General features: G+C 39.7%; 1 protein-coding gene across 3 annotated transcripts in view; it reads right to left on the reverse strand.

Moving 5' to 3' along the window:
* The window catches only part of GIGYF2 (GRB10 interacting GYF protein 2), a 125,040-nt gene that overhangs the window by 90,163 nt on the left and 14,320 nt on the right, over positions 1 to 20,557 (reverse strand). For all 3 annotated transcript variants that reach the window (XM_061636463.1, XM_061636464.1, XM_061636461.1), the window contains exons 2-3: positions 11,730 to 11,786; positions 4,436 to 4,565 (exon numbers count right to left, since the gene is read on the reverse strand). In XM_061636463.1, the coding sequence (XP_061492447.1) occupies positions 4,436 to 4,565; positions 11,730 to 11,770 (171 nt within the window). In that variant the 5' untranslated portion in view covers positions 11,771 to 11,786. The remainder of the gene's footprint in view (positions 1 to 4,435; positions 4,566 to 11,729; positions 11,787 to 20,557) is intronic.

A 20,557-nucleotide genomic window follows, 5' to 3' on the forward strand; every position in this document is an offset into this window, starting at 1 on the left:
CATAGCATAACATGGGGCTCATAATGCAACTTTGAAAAAGAAATAATGATTCTTTTGGAGGAAGATATGAATCAAGGATTTCAGGAGTTTAATCCCAGACAGAAGAGCTTCACTCCATTCCAAGATTTACAAAAAATATACAACTAGTTCAAGGAAGTCTTAGAATATCTAAGTGTACTTTGATTTTAGAACTACTGTGATGAGTTCTGAAACCATTCATATCAAATATAGAGTTGTACACTTGAAAGATAATTGGATTTGTTAAATTTTGTAGACACTGTCGGGGCAGAAAACACAAATGTAACATTTTTAAATGGGATGCCATTGTGTATTAACATTCCACAAGCTGAAGCAATAATTGAGAATATATTACATCAGAGAGAAGGGGCTGAATCCAAAGATTCCCTACCTTCTGTTAGAGGGAGGGAATCTTTGGCAGTAATTCAAGGATTGTACCGGAAGTATTTGTATGCATATTAGTTGAAACAGAACTACAAGATCTAATTTAATGGACATATTAGTTGGCAAATTTCAGGAATGGGGTGCTGTTTTACATCAGAGTTGGCAGATCACTTCAATATCCAATTTTGGACAATATATATTTGGTTGTATTCAGAGTTCTATTATGTAAATGACAATGCTCCTTCTGTTTGCAGAAGGAATTCTGATCCTGCTGAAGCTCCCACTAGAGGAAAAAGAAGCACCTTTCACCAATTTCCCCTTCGCCATGCAGCTCCTATCACCTGTTCTGGAAGGTCCACCAAACTTCTGGATCAGACTTTTGGGGGCATAGGCGACTGTAGGAGGAAGATGGGTTCACTAAAAATCAAGCATACCCCACTTCATTTGCTGGAGTGTCCACTAAGTGGAATTCTGCTGAACTAAAGTCTGGACCCAACCTAATTAATACAAATAATTCCTTCAGACAATATGTTTATAGATAAAAGATAGCTCTAGGGTTTTTTTTCATTTTAACAGGGATACAGGAAGACTTTATTAAGTTTGGAACTTGAATTTAAAACACTAAAGCATTACATCTGATATAGCAGAAAGATGGGCAAACCAATCCAAACACGCCATTGTGCCAGGCTGAGGGAGGGTGTCCTTCCACCCAGCTCTTCCAGCTCAGCAGGCCTCCTGCTGGCTAAGAATGGAGTGGAAGTGGGGCTGAGCTGGCCTGGGATCCACTCCATCCTGAGCCAGTCTCACAGCCACTGTGCAAAAGTATCGGGCTTGTTGCTCCATAAAGCCCTTCCAGCAGTGTGTGAGAATTGGGACTGTGCCCTTATTTCTTAGATGTAGAATTGTGGTATGAGTGTAAAAACATGTCTAAGAATGTCGATTCTTTGTTAAAATAGAATAGTTCTCACAACATATATAAAAAAAATCTATAGTAGCCAACCAAAAGTTGAGACTAAGATACTAATAGCCTCACTTTCTTAAGGGCAAGCATTGTAGGGAAACAAGCATTTCCAAAAAATTTTGGTAAAGACTTTCCACAAAGCCAAAAATATAGATAGGTCCAGTCTTTTAAAATCAAGAAGGGAGAACAAATAATAATTAAATGGTTCTACCACTCTTCTATTACTTTTTACAATCCATCAAAACACAAGTAAAAAATCAGACCTTCTACGGCACTGTTCTTCAACCTTGGGTACCCAGATGTTGTTGGACTACAACTCCCATCACCCCTGGGTATTAACTAAGCTGTCTGGGCTTGATGGGAGTTGTAGTCCGGCAACATCTGGGGATCTAAGGTTGAAGAACAGTGTTCTATTTCTGGAGGTCAACAAAAACACCTTTCAGATATAGGAGGCAGCAGAACATAAGAGCATGTTAGTTGACTGTAGGATGAATAAAGATTGTTATACAATGTCTAACAACAAAGACAGAGGTAGAGTTCTGGGGAATTTTCCCTAAATTTAAAGAATAAGGGAAGCATATTACAACACAGCTGTTTTAAAGGCCAGGTTTGAGAACATTTTGAATATTGGTTAATTATTAACTTATGTGAAATTTGTGTCTCTTGCATAGAAGAGGTTCACTTTTAGTTAGCACTGCACAGGTTGCACTATTTCTAATGCAACCTTAACACGTAAGTAGGAAGTTATATATATGTATGTACCATCAAGATGCATTTATATTGTTGTAGAAAGAGGGTTTTATATAAAGTGTGTAATACATCTAAAGCTATATAAAACTGAAATGCTATTTTTATAATAATGCCATTAGACACAGAGTGAAACTTGCCCCAAGTTCAGAGAAAGGAACATAAGAAATAAATCTTCATGTCTTGCACTGACAAGGGCTTGCCCTAGTTAAGGATATATTCATTATGTCTATTCATCATTCATTCATGATAAATGACAGTGTATGGAAATATAAGAGTTCACATGATATGAAGAAAGGTATCTAAACAACTTGGGTGAAAGATTTTTAGCTATCCCGGTTTCTCAAGGAATTTCTAGTACTTATATAAATTTGTGATATGCTATTACTAACCAATGCAGAACTCAGGGATGAAACATATCTGGTATTTTTGTAATCACTCCTCATTTAATCCATTCTAGCTATTGTAAAGATGTTCTAAGAAATGGGGAAATATTTATAGCAAGAGTTTAGATGAACTTTAAAAAAAAACTTTTCAGTGATTCAATGGTATAAATTTGTGACTTTTAATGATGTGATTTTTTCCTTTCAATTCTCTTTAGCATTTGATTTTTAATTATTATTATTATTATTGTTATTAATGATATTTATTAGTTGCTTTTTTTCCAAAATGGAACTCAAAGTGACTTACAAAAAAAAAGAAAAAAAGAAATTGTGCTCAAAGTAGCTTACAACAAAAGCAAACAACAATTACAAAAACAATTTCATAATAAAATACAACAGCAGTAGTAAAACAATAACAAATGTCACAGCAAACACAAAAACATTTTCAATACTGTAAGTATAACATTACATTCTTTAGCAGGCCACATTACACCTCTTGGCAATATGGCAAAAATAAAAGGAAATTAAGACAGTTTCAGCTTTGCTCCTAGAAACACCCCACCCGTGATGTTACTTGCAGTCTCGCTCCTGCAGCCACTTCTTGCAAGCCCTCCAAAGGCCGGAGGTAGTGGGGTAGCTGGAAACACCACGTTCATGATTTTATGCATGGTAGCTCAGACAAGTCCCATCATCTTCCAGAGAACTTGCCATGTTGATAAAATTGCAACCTCAACCCCCTTTTTAATATCATTGTTAAAGGCGTGGGGGTGAAGAGATGCTTGCTTCAATACGGCTTTTGCAGGTGTTCGTTTCCATTGGCTCCTTACTTCTCCTGGAGCCGGCACACCTGCTCCACGCTGAGGCTGTAGCTCTCCCGCACACCGAAGCGGAGTACTATTAGTCTGTTTACATGTTCAGAATTGTGAAACTTCTTAGTCCACTTATCATAGATAATAACTCCCACTTGGCAAGTGGTACAGATTGGGCTATTCCATTTCTGAACTCACAGGGATGCCTCAGACAAGGGAGATATGGGAGCTAGATGTCTTGATGCTAGATGTTGGTTCATAAACAGGGTGTCTGTAAGGTGCTGATGAAACAGGAGTAGCAGTTGTGTTTTGTTATTAAGGCACTTCATGATTGGAATGTCTTTAGTTGCCATTTAAATTGTTCGTATAAATCTCTCAGCCGCTCCAGGATCTTCGAATCTGGTTATTATGTTTGACATGCAGTACAGCTGGATATCTGGCCACTTTTTTGCTTGTTGAAATTTCTTGTGCTTGCCCACAATTGCTTTAGGGAAATCTTGGAAGAAGATGGGGTGTTGGTCCGGGCCCCAGTGCAGTGGGCTCTTGTTGCTTGCTTTTTGGAGCAGGTCTTCTTTTGTAGCAGTTTTAATGTGATGGCCCTGGGGGATGCTCCCCACGACTGCTCACTCAAGTCTCTGTTTGGTAGTTCTCCAGTAGGTTTAAGGACTCTATGAGTCACAAATTCAGTCACATTTCTACTTTCAGAATGTTCTTTAATATTAAGCAATCTCAGATTATTCCATCTGGAGTGGTTTTCCAAGGAAATATTTTTTTCTCTCAGTATTGCCACCTGTCTCTGGCTGTTTTGGAGGTTAGCCTCAGTTGCCCTGTTCCAATCTTCCAGGTCAGATATACGGTTTTCTGCACTTATAATTCGATCATATCTGCGCCCCAGGGATGCTCTGAGTTCTTCCATCTCTTGCCTTATCGCACTTTGCCCCTCTTTCAGAGCTTTAGTGCCTCTAACTACACCTTTTATTTTCTCAGGGTCCGCAGCTACTGTCTTAAGGAACTGAAGCACAGCATGTGGGTTTAATGAATCTAGCATTTGCTCCTAGGTTGCATTAGCATACACATAAAATTATGAATGGATTTGCAAGCAATCAGATATGAACATTCCTCTCCCTGCTTACCTTACTATCTTTCAGGAAAAGTGCTAACATTTCTTCTCTCCCATAACGATAATCTGCTAATTTATACTTTGGCAAAGCTGGAGAGAGTGGAGGTGATGTCACACTTCCACCACTAGACAGAGCTCGCAGCCTATAGGGGAACAAATAAAGAAGGGAAAATTAAGACAACCGGTTATTTTATACTTGTACTCTCCTGTGAGAACAATGGGCCTTCAGGCTACAGTGATGTCAAACAGAAAACCTTTACTAGCATACAGTATAGCAGTAGCTAAGAAAAACTATTTTAACATAGCTTTAGCTGAAAATCATTATTATTTCCAAAAGACTCTTCACTTCACATAGCTTTAACGTGAAGTTCATATACAAGGAATCAAACAGTTATGATAATTGGTTTTGTTCCACTATAACAGATGGTCTGAATTAGTTCTAGTACAGCCCAATACAAATAAACAGGTCACAATACCATTCACATTATGATTAGAAGTTACACATGTATTAAGGTGATTATCTACACTGTGATATTGCAGGCTTGGCACCAGCACTGAATTCCATGTGCCCCAGAGGGACCACTGCTGCTGATGCCAACACGTTTTACTTTTTCTAAGGCCTGGCACTGAGAGAAGCACCGAGCTATAAGGTGAAGCTGCTGCCATCTTACTTTGCCCCCAAACACCTCTGGGTCCTGTACTCAAGACAACATCACTCTGCAATGCTACATCAGGACCCAGAGGAATTAAGATGGCAGTGGCTCCAATCACACAGCCCAGCACTCCTCCTCTGATGGGTGGTGCTACCAGGAGTTGCTATCATCTCAGGTTTCTGCCACGGCTGCTCTCATCAGTGGTCTTGCTGCCAGTCCTCACCACTCAACCTCTCAGGGCCAGGCAAACTGCCACTACTTTGGTTCCACAGTCAGCCATGTCGCTTGTTTCCCAGAAAGATAACTAGGGGGGCCCATAAGCACAGCCTCAGGAGGAGAGGCCCGAAGGCTGCTTGCTCAGGGCATCCTCAAATTTGGCACTAGTCGTATAATACTGTATCTTGTTCTTAATATTCTATGGTTAAATATACTCAAAAGAAAAGTCTACAGTCTGAAGAGGAAGTTGTAACGGTAAGTAGAAGAAACTCAAGGACCCAAATTCAAGAATTATGAAACTAGCTCTGTCAGCCCAATGGAGCTTTATACTTGCTTTTCCACCAACAGCATTTCTACAGCCATGCTGCATGACAAACTGCTTCTGGAAGTGAAGTGAGTTTCATAAGAACTTTGTGATATGGCATGAGAATGTCAGCTGTTCAAAGTAAAAACTTCTACTCAGTCAGCAAAAGATTTTGCCTAAGACTAAGTAACATAGAGCAGTATGTTGCTAGGTATTGACAAATGTAATATACTGGTAAACATAATGGCACATTTGAAGTTTTAAATATATTTCCCCATTCTTTGCTCATTCACTGTCCATCTACATGTTTTCAAACTCCTTCTCCCTAATCTCTTGAAGCTACTTACTTCAGAACCTAGCTCTGGACACTGGGAGGCTACTGTACTCTGCACTAGAAGGGACCCTAACTACCACAGATGAGCCTATCATAGAATTCACTGTTTAGTAAAGAACTATGCATACTGACCCTCAGGGTCAAAGTTTAAAGTGAAAAGCTTTCAACAACATCTTTTAAACGTTACAGAGACTAGCTGAGCATGCAAGAAGCATTCCACAGTGCATAGAAATGCTATCTTCTTCCCTTCCTTTACCAAACTGTTTACCTTCACAGCCTGCACTACAGTGGGTTGCAGCATTAAAGCAGCAGGCCTCCATCCTGCCTGCTGCTTCCTAACCCTTGAAGAAAGCAGGATATAGAGGACTGGACAAATCCAACATGTATAAAAATCATGCCATGTATTATGCATTCCTTATTCATTCTGATTCTACACGTGACACCACTCTTATTTTGAATTGGTAAACTGAATTACCAATTACCAAGAGTGAAGTGATCTGCTCTGGTTTAACAGGAGGCTTTCAAACAATGGTTCAGGCTTTTGAAAAAAAAGTTTCAATGTGGTTTTCATTTCAAGGTTAGTTTGATTCCATGTCACATACATAAGAACATGAATTTTCTAAGGTTTGGTTTTATTCTAGTTTAATCTAACATTTTATTCACACAATCCTCCAAACAATGGTTTGGAGAACTAAGAATGGGCTTTTGTGTCCCCACCTCATAAATAGATTCCATCCTCCATTTCAAAGTTGCTCTAACCACAGTTTCCCATAATGTATAAATTGGGCAATTATGATTAGCACACGATACAATAGGTATGAGTGTTATATCTCAATGGCCACATTTGGATGTTATGCTAAGCCTGCGATGTAAACTAGTCTTGAGCTCATGTTAGGCGAAAGTGTTTGGTTTTGAAGCCAAGCCCCTTTGCAGTTTAGCATTTAACCAAAACCTGTGGTTAATGTTAACTATGGTTTATTTAAACAAGCTAGCTTCATAACCAATGATTTCAAGTTGGTTTCTTTTAAACAAATCATAAGTTAACAAACACAGTTCATCAGTCCAGATGACCCAACAAGCCATGACTAAGCAAAGTGGAAGCAAACATAAATACAGCTTCATTTATATTACGTGCTTTATATTTTGATGAGCCCAGATGTCAGAGCATCTCCAAGAACAGCACTTTCAGATTAAGGCCATCATGGCTCCTATATGTAACAACTGGTGACTAAGAATGGTGATTTGTATACTGTATAAAGTGCATATTGTAGTTTAATATATACATAAGTAAGATGAAGCTGTTGTTTTAAAAGGTAGCTTAAAAGTCTAGCATTTGCACAGACTACCTTATTACCATCTGAAGCTGAATCTCTTTACAGGTAATTCAATGAAAGCTATGAGAGCCAGCAATCAAAAAGTTCCTCTGAAATATTACAATAACTATATAATTTTAAAATCAAAGCTTCTCTCATATGACTGTTCAGATGTTCTATCTTTGCTGCTATTCAGGAGAATTCAAAGCATTTCAGCTAACAATTTGGAATTATCTCTTATTAGTTTGCTGCCACCCTTTGGTAGTTGTTTTCATGACATATAAATAAACTACTCATCTAAGTAACCTTCCACTTTTACATGAACTAACAATCTGAAAAAAATAATCATGATTGAAAGGTATCAAATGTATCAAAACAATAACCTCTGAACCTCTAAAGCAGAAGTGAGGAACCTCAGACCCAGGAACCAAATGTGGCCCTCCAAGCCTCCTATCTGGACCACAGGACTTTCTCACTGTCCTCCTAGGTGACACATCCCACTTGGCCTGCTCCATGCCTTCCTCAAGTGCCTTGAACTGTAATGATGCCTCTTGTTTGCTTACCTGAATGGAGTACAGAGAGATGTTCATTTAGGAACCTTTAGCTTTTGTATACCTGAAATGTAGCCTACTATACAAAGGTAAGTTGCTCACCTACTTTTTGTCTTTGGCTTTGCCCACCATTAGTATGCAGCCCCTGAATGTTGCCCACAAAGTAATGTGGCCTTCAAGTGGAAAAAGGTTCCCCACTTCTGCTCAAAACAGTTATTCTCTGTTTTGCCACCAGATTATTTTTATTGCCCAGCCAAAAACACACATTTAAAATTTTCTATTATGTATATGAGATGAAAATAACAGATTTTAATAAGATAAAATTTATTGAAGCAATGTAGTGTATTTGCTTTAGCCCAATAAAGATTAAATATCATTTTATATTGATTTGCTCTATAATTGGAGTGCATTTATTGAAATCTAATGACAGAACTACACATTACACATAGTTCTTTTGGGGGTCTGTTGTTGATTATACAGCCAACTGAGGCTGCAGTTTGAAGTGGAGGAGAGATGGGACAAGAAGCTTCTTAACACCGTTCCACTTGTGCTATTTGCCTACTGAGAACTGTCCCTCAAGTTACCTTCGCTCCTGGTGAGGAAAAGATAGGAATACCTATACTTCCCCCAGAGGGTGGGAAAGCAGCAGAGGGACAAGGGCAATTTTCAGTGGAAAGTGATTGAAAGAGAAATAGTTAAGAAGTCCCCCTCCCCCCTCCTTCCTTTCTGCCAGTCTTCCTCTTCAGATTGCCACCTCCACAATGCTCTATATAAATATAAAAACAATGAAGCATAAATGCATAGAAGCCCTGAGTGCTTGGAAACGTCCTTATTTCCAAGTAAAAACAAGGAATAGTAATGTAATGGTGACTTCACAACAGCAGTGGCAGCTTTTGCTTTGCATTTTCTTTGCTCAAGGAACTCTCTCATTGATGGGAGGGGGAATAGGCAATATTTGCCAATAGCTGCTTCTCTCTGCAGCCCTCTATGTCATACCCCCCAAAAAACTGGTTTTCATTGGTACAAATTTAATGCTAGGAAGGGAGGTGAGAAAAGGAGGGAGGAGGAAGGACCATAGATTCCCAAGGCTGATTCCTGATTTTCAAATAACGGTTTGCAGGAAGCTGGCATTATGTCTGTACCAGGATTAAGTAATTATTAATAACACAAGGATGAGAATAGAAGAAAAATATCCTGTTGAACTGTGAAGTATTTATCTTTTGGCAACTCAGCCTTGAAACATATATTTAATTAAAATACCGTTCTAGGAGATTTACATATGAACTATGGTATTCCCTGATAAAGAACTTTTACCCATAAGTACTTCTAATATCAACAATATTTTTATTGTAAGAAATGGCAATCTTTAATTGGATCAGCAAAGGAGATCCTTTCCCATTCTGTCCCAGGACTCATACTAGATGATAAGCATAAGCCAAAAGACAATTAATAACTACCACACAGTCAAAGCCATGGACCCATTTTTGGTAACAAGGTCTTATTTCAATAAGGGCACGTTTAAGTGGTCCACATATAATGTACAAGACAGCAGGAAACTCACTACAATAACACATCCATCCCACATATCACTACCCCATCCTATGGTCTATACTATGGTCTCCTTAATCGTAACTCTTGTGTGGCTGGTGAGATCTTCTCGCAAATCCCACAACAAAAAATTAGAGATGAGCTTGCAGTATCCCCTAATTTGGATGAAGTCAGTAAAGCAGTCAATCAAATGAAGAGTAACAAAGCTAGTAGACCTGATGGGATTCCTGCTGAAGTCTTTAAAGAAGGTGGGCCTGAACTTACACAACAACTTCACAAGCTCATCGAAAAAATCTGGATGAGAGAGGAGATCCCGGAAGGCCTTAGGGATGCCATAATTATCACTTTTCAAGAAGGGTGATAAAACAGATTGTGGGAACTACCGAGGCATCTCTCTTCAAGCTATGCAAGGATCCTCACAAATTGCCTCCTACCTATCTCAGAAGACATCCTCCCTGAATCCCAAAATGGTTTCTGCCCTTCCAGGGGGACAATGGACATGATCTTCACTGCACGACAGCTTCAAGAAAAATGCAGGGAGCAAACCCGACCTCTGTATATGGTGTTTATTGATCTGACTAAGGCCTTTGATACTGTAAATCGAACTGCTCTCTGGACCATCCTTCTGAAAATTGGATGCCCTGATAAATTTGTGAATATTTTGAGACTCCTCCATGACAACATGACGACGACAATTTTGGATAACAATGGCTCTCAAAGTGGGATCAGGTGTCAAACAGGGATGTGTCATTGCTCTGACCTTATTTGCTATTTTCATTGCCATGATTCTACACCTTGTTGAGGGAAAACTTCTCACTGGTGTGGAAATCACATATCGAACAGATGGAAAGCTTTTTAATCTCAGTAGGCTGAAAGCAAAAACTAAGGTAATTACAACCTCTCTTGTAGAACTTCAGTATGATAACGTAGTCTCTACACATTTAGAGGAAGATCTTCAAACTATCCTAAATGTCTTTGCAGAAGCATATGAAAAGTTTGGCCTCTCGCTTAACATCAAAAAAACCAAAGCGCTTCATCAGCAGGTGCGAACCAATCCCTCTGTAGCACCATCAATCCAGCTTAATGGTGCGACGCTGGAGAATGTTGATCACTTTTCTTGGCAGCCATCTCTCTGTAAAAGCTGACATTGATGTTGAAATTCAGCATAATCTGAGCTCTGCAAGTGCCGCATTCTTCCAAATGAAGCGTAGAGTGTTCGAGGATCGGGATATTCACAGGGAGCCCAAAATGCTTATTTACAAAGCCATTGTACTACCGACCTTACTGTATGCCTGTGAAACATGGACCATCTATAAACGCCACTCCCAACTTCTTGAAAGATTCCACTAACTTTGCCTCCAGAAAATTCTGCAAATTACTTGGGAAGATAGGCGGACTAATGTTAGTGTATTGGAAGAAGCAAAGACGACCAGTGTTGAAACAATCATCCTCCAACATCAACTTTGCTGGACCGGCCATGTTGTTTGAATGCCTGATCACCGTCTTCCAAAGCAGCTATTTTACTCCCAACTTAAGGATGGAAAACGGAATATTGGTGGACAGCAAAGGAGGTTTAAAGATGTTCTTAATGCATCGGCCATGTTGTTTGAATGCCTGATCACCGTCTTCCAAAGAAGCTATTTTACTCCCAACTTAAGGATGGAAAACGGAATATTGGTGGACAGCAAAGGAGGTTTAAAGATGTTCTTAATGCGAATCTAAAAAAATGTAACATGAGCATCAAGAACTAGGAAGCTTTGGCCCATGAGCATCCCAATTGGAGGTTGGCCATTATCAAAGGTGCTATGGACTTTGAAGAAGCACGAGTACAGGGTGAATGGGACAAACAAGATAAGCAGAAGGCACGTCAAGCAAATCCTCATTATGACCATCTTCCATCTGGAAACCTATGTCCTCACTGTGGGAGGCTGTGTGGATCCAGAATTGGCCTCCACAGTCACTTATGAACTCACTATTAAAGACCTTACCCTGGAAGACAATCTTACTCAGCCACGAGTGATCGCCAATGAAAAAAGAAACTATGGCCACAGGAAGAGCGACAATAAGCAGCGAAAGTATGTTGAGTATCTTATCGTGTCACACTATCTCCTGGTAGGAACAGAAGTAATTTTGTCTATAGACCCCAATGCTCATTCAACGTTTCTCTCCCTCAGTGTTATTCTATGACTTATTCTACTATAAATATCCTAACGACATTCAGGATTTCTTCAGCATAGTGGTGGGCTATAACTAACCAGCTGTCATGAAAAAGTTAGTTCCAATATTCTTCCCGCTCAAGCCCTGAAGCGATGCATTCATAAGCAAGCTTTTACCAAAATCATTATCAAATCAAAATCTCTTAAGACACCGACATTATAGGGGACTCACCATTCAGGCCCAAAGTTAAGCGTCTGGGTTTCTGCTGCCATTTTTTAAAGTATTAACCTGAAAAAGAAAGGCAAGCTCATGAATCAGTAAGCTCATATCAACACATGAAAAGCTGAAGCTAGATGCCCCAATCCAGACATTCCCAACTGCATCAGGACTCAGAGCCAACTGTCTCCCTGCTGATAGGATGGGAAAAAGTAGGTTCCTACAATTCTTTTTCCCCACCTGGAAGGAATGGAGTGAGGAGCCATGCTCTCAGATCTGAAGAATCCCCTGTCCATATGGGACAGCAGAGCTGCTGGATTTGTGTTACAGCCCTATTTCTACAGCAAGTTCTTGAAACACAGCAAGAGCAGCCCATGCACAGAAACCACTTTCCATGCAAAGAACACCTCTCACTGGCTAAAGACCAATCTTTCAACTTCTAATAAGCAATGAACATAATTATTTTAAAAGACCTGTCACAAGTTCAGTAAAATCCAGTATTATTACCAGGGTCCACAATTGTTGACTTACTAGCCAGAAATAATTTGTGTTCACCACCTACTCGTCCCCTCCATCAAGTCTTCTATGTGTGCCAGAGAACTTGAAGGAGGGAAAGGTCACATAAGGTGCTGGGCTTTGGAGCAAGCAGAAGCAGCAAGTCTCTCACCTGATTTCTTCTTTCTTCAAAGCTCAGCAGAGTGATATAAGAAAACCCACCCCAATTCAGAAGATGGAAGGAGGACTTTCTGATGTTGCTATGTTGTGAAAGGGCCCTTGGCAAATGAATATGTGCAGTCTTCAATATTACAAATAAACTTCAAAAATAATTATATTTTGATATTATATATGTCTAATAAATAGCCACTCATGTGGCAGCTTGCAATAAGAACGGCCTCCAGGCAACCATACAAAGGAAACCTATGGAACTGAAATAGAGTTGCTCTTTCCTTCAAGTCAATTATGTGCCACAAATGACTAACATAAGAATATGTGGGTAGTAACTTATCAGAGAGACAGAAGCAGTGTGACTATTTTGCTGAAAGATGAAAACTATGTTGCAAAGCTACCAACTAACCATCTTCAGAGAAGCTACATGGTTGGGGTTGTGTTGTTTTTTTCTTGGAAGTAACAATGCTCTATTAAACACTATAATTCATTTTTACATAGCATGCACTCCACTCTCATGTTCAAAGATTATGAATGTTGTCAATTACTTTGGAAAGTTTTCACACTTTGAACTTTAATGACTTAGAACTTGCCAAAAGTGAATAAACACAACCAAATATATATTGGGTTGGATCTACAGAAGTGTGAATGGAACTCTACTCATGCAGTGGGGCCTTCCTACCTATCCTAGAATAATAGAATATAGCAGAGTTGGAAGGAGCCTAAAAGGCCATCGAATCCAGCCCCTTGCTCAATGCAGGAAATCCTCTCATATTGGAGCCCCTTGTATCAACTGAAGAGCTGCTCCCAGTGTTTGGGATATGTTCTGGAATTGTGTGAAATGTGTATAGACGGCTGCAGGAGGGGAAATGCGGGAGCTGGAATATGTTCTACTTGTGCAAGGGACTCTGAACAGCAAGTATTTTCCTGTGTTCCTGTTAGTTCACCCAGTATGTCCACCCAATAACTGCAACTTCAGGCAATTACTTGCACATAAGAGAACAGCACCACAAATAATTTGATATCTCAGATTTTTCCCTGTCTTTAAGTGGTGTTTTTCCCCAGCCATTCTTCCTTGGCCACATCCTTCCCAACTCATGGTTCCACCTGTTTCTTTTACTCCCTTCTTTTCAGGCTAGTGACTATTCTGTCCTACTTTCTTTAACAATCCTAACTCTTGGGCACCACCCTGCCTGCCCAGTAATCCTGTCTCGACCACTTTTCTGGCAAGAGCATGCAGCCTATTTGTCCTTAGTCCTGGTGTCAATTTTTTCCAGAGTCATCACCCTACTATTACACCTTTTCTAAAACTTCCTGTTTACTCTCTCCTCTTTTCCTCAAGCTTGACTCTTCCACCTGCCCTTCTCTAATGTTTCCATTTCTCAGCCCAATGCCTACTCTATCCATTTCTTCAGACACTCTACCTCAAAAAAGATTAGAGACAAGCAGCTCAATTTCCTAGAATCTCTTCTCATTCATCTGGGCCTGTCTTACAGTTCTTGTTCCCCAGGCTTGTGTGAGGCTTTAAGCACAGCCAAATGAAAAAAGTTTCCCTCACAGAAGCTTGGCTGCAAACATCCTATTGCTGATAGCTTCATTTTCTAAGTAGCAGTAGCAACATCCATGAACATTTTGTGATTTCATCTTCTCAAATGATGACTGTCAAGAGTTTTATCATGAAACTCTGCACCTTATTTGCAATACAGAAAGTTGTTCCATTTCAGACAAGACAAGACATCTAGAACAAAATCAAAAGAAGAGAAAAACCAAGGAAAGTTCAAGTTCAGCAGAAAACTATAGCAGCTCAAATATGCAAACCAAAATTATTCCACTCTTACATCAATCACAAAAGGCTACAGCTCTTCACATGATAAGGTACTTCTGAAGACAGGCTGAAAGAACCATCTTCAACAAAGAACCATCTTCAACTACCTCCACAAAAAGGTACAGACTCACACTTATTACACTTCAAATACCTCAAAATATCATTATCTACTTTTAGTATCTGCCCCAGAACTAGCCCGAAAGCTTTTGTCATTAGCCAAGTAACAGAACATGAATGCTATTTAAGACTACAATCTTATACCCAATGACCTGGGAGTAAGCCCAATTATTTACCCGCCCTTCACAGTAAGACCCCAGGATGGTTACAACAATATAACCATACAATTATAAAAACAAGTAAAACAGTTCCTTTTAAATCTCAGTTCCATTAATCTTTATAGGGCTAAAGTTTGAAGAGTCATACAGAGGATTCCCCTGTAATTGTCTCTCACTGCCAAGAGATATATGAACCATCTTTACAAAAATGTTAATCGTTGATAGAAGACTTAAACGTCCATTGCATGTTTTATGCCACTAATCTGGATACTACATGGCTCAGCAAAGATGTATGCTATAGAGTGAATGTATTCGACTTCCCAGGAGGATCCCTACGCCTGTGCAGCCTCTGAGACGAGCTACGTCTTGGATGAAACTTTTCCAGTTTAAATTCAGTCAGAAGGCTCTTTTCTGACTGGGAATAATTTCTTCCGGTTAAAGAAGAAACGTGAGATTTCCTACATAGCTTTGTTTTGATTGTTGGAGTCTGGAATTCGTCAGAATTGACTGTCTTCCAGCAGCTCAGACAGAGCGAGGATTTTTATGCTAGCTCAGCTGGATAAGTGACCCGTTTTTTTATACGGATTAACAGGCAAACATCCTCCTGTCTACATTCATCATTTTCTTACCTATACAGCTAAAGAGATTTGTCAAAGTAACAGCAATTGAGATAATCTAGGTGAGGTAAGGCTTTCCTTTTTTTATTCACGGAACTAAGGGGGAAGAAAATATAAATAGCTTATCTTTTTTTTTTTATTGCAAAAAGCTGACATGGAAAATAGCATTCTAAAGATTAAATGGATGAGAGATTTCTGATTGAAAGAGATAAGAAATCTTTTTGATTTATTGGCTGGGACTATTTTTTTTTATCTACTTTTTTTTTTTTTTTTGACGAATCTGCTCATTCTCTCTGCTATTAGCTATTTCGACGCTGTGAACTAAAGCCGTTCTTACACTTCTGGGCAGATAAGAGATAAGGGCTGTCTAGCGTGTGACGTTAGTTTGCTGGAAAGATTAACCCCTTTGTAACTGGTTAAAGAAATAAGCTGCTCTCTGTTTGGGACATTGAAAATTGAAGGAGTTTTGTTCCTTTGGTTTTAAGAATGACAATTAAGAAGATCATGGATGTACAAGAAGGGACTTTATTTCTAGACATGCTTCAGAAAATAATGAATGGGATTAACTCAATAAAACAAGAACTGAGAAATAATAGACAAGCGTGGAGAATTGAATTTCACGAAATGAGACAGGAGCTGAAAGAAACTCAGGATTCTATGAGAAAGGAGAATAAAGATAGATCTGGAAAACAAAAAAAGGATGAAAGAGAAATTAAAGGCAAGGTTCAAACTATGGAGATTGGCTTAATTATGGACATGAAAAAAGATTTGGATTTCCTGGCTGTGATGGATCCTGGAGACAAATATTATAGTTTGGAATTCAGCGCTGTCCTTGAAGGAATTGAAGAGATTGGAGATAAAGATATTATCGGTTCAAGAAAATTTTTGGACTGGAAGGATTTGATGGAACTTGAAATGGAGAAAGTTAACAGAATTAATCCCTGTTTTGTGTCAATGGAAAAACCTTCAAGAGATGTACTAGTGTATCATGTGGAAAAGAGGAACAGAGATGCGGCTTTGCAACAATACTTCAGTGATACGTTTGGATTTGATGGCAAGAAAATATCTGTGATGGAGGAAATTCCTATCAGACTTTTATTATATGACTATGACAGCAAGATTTTTGGGTGCGTAAAGATGGAAGATGGACCCAATATGGATAATGACAGAAGAGCGATTTAAAATTACTGGACTTAGTAGATTTGATGAGTTGGATTAATTGGCATGTTTATTTAGAAAAAAAATTGACTGACATATATCTCAAGGATTGGAAACTTCTCTTTGACTTTTTGTGGAAGATTAAAATGATATGATGTTAATGAGATTTGAAACCAACTAAGATAACCGCTGGAGGAAGGTGATTTTATAATCTATTAAGAGATAGGTTTGTTATATATTATAGATTTATAGCTGAACTATGACAAATCGGAAGTCAATATTCTTTCTTTTTTATATATATATATATTTTTCTTTCTTTTTGTATTGTACTAGTTATTGATTTGTGTTGTTTTCTTTTTGTATTGTTTTGGTTTTGAAAATTGGAATAAAAATTAATTAAAAAAAATAGAGTGAATGTATTCAAATCAAAGCAAAACTATAACTGCATCACAGAACAGAAAAAGAGGCATGAGGCTGCTGTATGATACTGATTTTGCAAGCATTAATGCCAACCAACCTTAACAACTGCTGTATCAAGATGGATTCATTAAAATCACAGCAATTTAAGTCATTATTATTTTTAAGGCTAATTTAAAGTTTCCCATTAACACTTTATATATTTCCTAAACAATGGTGTAAATGTGACCACGAGAGCATGTGACTGAATAAGAGTATTATTTACACTGTTGTTTCACTCTTAAAACCAGGCCTGGGATATCTTTGTCATGAACCACTTCAGACAGACCACAAATTTCAAATCCCTGGATTAAGCTGGAGAGTCACTGTCACCTTATCCACCTCAAAAAGTGGTAACTGGTGGCCACTGGGACTGGCGGGGCAGAAGACGGGGAGCCCAGCAGTAGGTGGAACCACAGGCAGAGCCAACAAACGCTACCTTTGTCCCCATCCTCCTGTTGGCTAAGTTCTACAAGGGCAACACTGAGACCAAGGAGGAGGAAGTGGACAGGCAGTGTCACCTGCTGGACTGGCTTTCATTTGCCACTGAAAGAGCCAGAGAACAAACCAGACATCCAAGGCATCAAGCACCTTGAGCAGGGAGAAAAGATGTAACACTTCCTGTGTAAGCATTTTCAGCTTTCTTGGTTACTAAAACATTGGAGCCAAATATCTCAAAAACTGCCTGAAAGTTACAGACTAGCATCATCTGGTTTTGCCATCTGCGCATAAAGGAGGAAGAGCTCTGGTGCTGAATACAACAATCTCTGAGACCTGACTCAAATTGGCTTCCTTATGGCTTGGTGCCAGAATGAATGCCAGGTTTCCCCTTCAAAGAAGAATTCACCATTCCTGCTGCCAAGTATCATTTACTATACATGTGACAGTTTATCATATCATGGCAGCTAAGGAACCCGAGCGAGAGAGCGAGAGGTGAACGAGAGGGGCAGAGCGCGGGGGAAGAGGGCGACGCGCAACGTGCTCGCCAGGATGCCTCGTGGCTTCAGCAGCAAAAATGTGTTTTGTTTCCATGCCAAAGCTGATCCATCCGTGAACTGTTTCATGGCCTCTGCTGAGCGACTAACTGCCCTTGCCCACTCCAGTAGCCACCATGCTATCAGGCTACCTGCTTCCATTCCAGCTGGTCATGATAAGAACTGTAATTTAAGAACTGGTGCCTGAATGTGCTTTTTTCCTTGTTCTTCCCTGTCCCTTTTCCCTCATGTGTCATGCATTTTATATTGTTAGCCTAAGAGCAGGTATTTAATAGTAGTATACCTTATTGCAAAGCTGAAGGCCATCGCATAACCAACACACAATCCTTTTTGAAAGAATAAACACCAATAATAAATATAAAACTAAAATTCCAATACAATCCATTTAAAATTAGCAAGACAATAAAACTTAATGGCCAGGGACCACAATCGAAATTCATTAAATGCTAAAAGACCTGGTCTGCGCGAGAATAAAATAACCACCCGGAGTCCCCTCAACAATCAATAACTGAATATATTTTGCACAGATTTTTTGGGCTGCCAGTGCGAAAAGGGACACCCTATGCGTTATAAAGGAGTCTATGTCTGACATCAGATAGTGTATTTTTTCATAGTCTAGAGCCAGGTGCGAGCGTGACAACAGCCCTTTCAAGTACTTTGCATGAGGGTGCGAATAAATGGGGCAGGTCAACAGATAATGAGGTAGATCTTCTACCTCCAGAACTCCACAAATGCAAAGTCGCTGGGACCATGGCATCTGAGAGTGGCGGCCATCCCTCACCACGTTTGGCATGGTGTTAAAACGAAGTGCCGTGAATGCCTGCCTAAGGTTTACAGGGATAGGCTGGGCCAGGTATGTTGCTCTGGCATGATCGTGCTTAAAAACCCAGTACCATTTGGAGAATTTAGAATTAATTATAGTCAATCTATCTAAGTAGGCACAGTGTTGATAAATTGCATCACGAAGACTCATTTTGTTAGTTAAAGAGAAGAGGGCCTGTGGCAAGATGTGGTAGAGTTGCTATAGACTATCAATTTGTGCGTTCCACGATCCAACACATGTGGCCTGGCCAAAACATAGGTTGAGTATTAGCTTGGCTGGTGTGTCATTTATAGATCTCCAGAAGTTAATAAGGGTACAGTGTATACAGGCTCTGAGCGGTGGAAGGCCCATCTCTGCTTGTAGCAGCGCCGCTGGGGTGCCTGGAGGCAAAGACAGAAGTCTTCTCAGGAAGCTATTTTGTATAACCTCTAAACTGGCAATATGGGTTTCTTCCCAGCCCCACACCGCCACACCATACGTGATCTGAGGAATAACCTTACTTCAAAAAAATTTTTTAGGGCAGGATCAATTAAGTTGCCACCTGCAGTGCGATAGAATCTAAGTATGGCCCCGCTTGTTCTTAGTGCTGACGCTTTGGTTCTTTCTATATGCTTTTTCCAAGAAAGGTTGTCTGAAAAATATATGCCCAGGTATTTGAAGACTCAGCATTGTTCCAGTTGGTAACCGGCTATTGACCATTTATAGTTAAGATGCCTTTTACCGAAGACCAATACCTTTGTCTTACCATAGTTGATCTGCAAATTTTCTTTAGCACAATAGTCATCAAGTCTCTGTAATAACCTCCTTAAACCATTGCGTGTGATAGAGAGTAAAATCATATCGTCTGCATATAGGAGTATAGAGATTTTCCTACTTCCAATGGAGAAAGGAAAGAAGGCTGGACCAGATAGCTCAGGAACTATACCGTTCAGGTAAAGATTAAAAAGTAGGGGGGCCAAAAGACATCCCTGTTTTACTCCTTTATTTACAGCAATGGGATCTGTTAATGAGCCAGAAATTCCTACCCTTACCCAGGCATTAGTGTTGGAGTGGAGTTCTCTTAGCAAAAACAAGAGACGACTATCAATATTAGAGTTGGCCACCTTAGTCCACAAAAGATTTCTATCTATGGAATCAAATGCTGCTGCCAGGTCAACAAATGCAACATATAAATGTTTAGTGGGCCCAGCAATGCATTGTTTAGCTAAGTAGTAAAGAGTCAGGCAGTGATCGATGGGGCTCATGCCTTTCCTAAACCCAGCTTCTTCCGGGAAGATAATTTGATTTTCAAATTCCCAGTCCTCTAGCTTGTGTAGGAGATATATACTGTAAAGCTTAGCGCCAATGTTTAGGAGGCTAATTGGACGGTAGTTCATAGGGTCCCGCTTGTCTCCGTGTTTGTAGACAGGGAGGACTATGCTCTGCCTCCAACCTTCTGGGAGGACACCGGGACGATTAATTTGAGTAAATAACATAGCCAAAACAGGGGCCCACCAGTCAGGAAAGTTTTTAAATAGTTCAGGGGGCATCATATCCTCCCCTGGGGCTTTGCCAGTTCTTAGAGATGAAATAAGAGATTTAATTTGAGTTGGCGTAACCGGGGGCCAATGGGGCATGTTCTTTACTTCAATAGTAGAGAGGGACTTTTAACTTTTGTAAATTGTATTTTGTAAATTGTATTGTTTTATTGATGGATTTTATATTGTATTTTTATAGTTGTGTTTTTTGTAAGCTGCCTTAAGAGTTTGATCTGTTTGCACATAATGGTAAGCTATGGTCCAAAGTGAGCCATAGCTTACCACAGGCATGGGGAACCTTCAGCCTGTAGGCAAAATAGGGGCTGCCAGGCCATTTGTCCCCAGTTATGCCCACCTGCCTCACACCTGATGCCATACCTGACCACAAAGGAATAAATGGGAACACCAGAGGGCATTCCCAATTGTTCCTCTGCAAGTGGGGCTTGCATTCAGTATCTTTAAATTTGGCACCAAATACAAGCCCTGACAGGATGAGCTCCGGTGTGGAGCA

The sequence above is a fragment of the Rhineura floridana genome, chromosome 7 (assembly GCF_030035675.1).
Source record: "Rhineura floridana isolate rRhiFlo1 chromosome 7, rRhiFlo1.hap2, whole genome shotgun sequence".
NCBI lineage: Eukaryota > Metazoa > Chordata > Lepidosauria > Squamata > Rhineuridae > Rhineura > Rhineura floridana.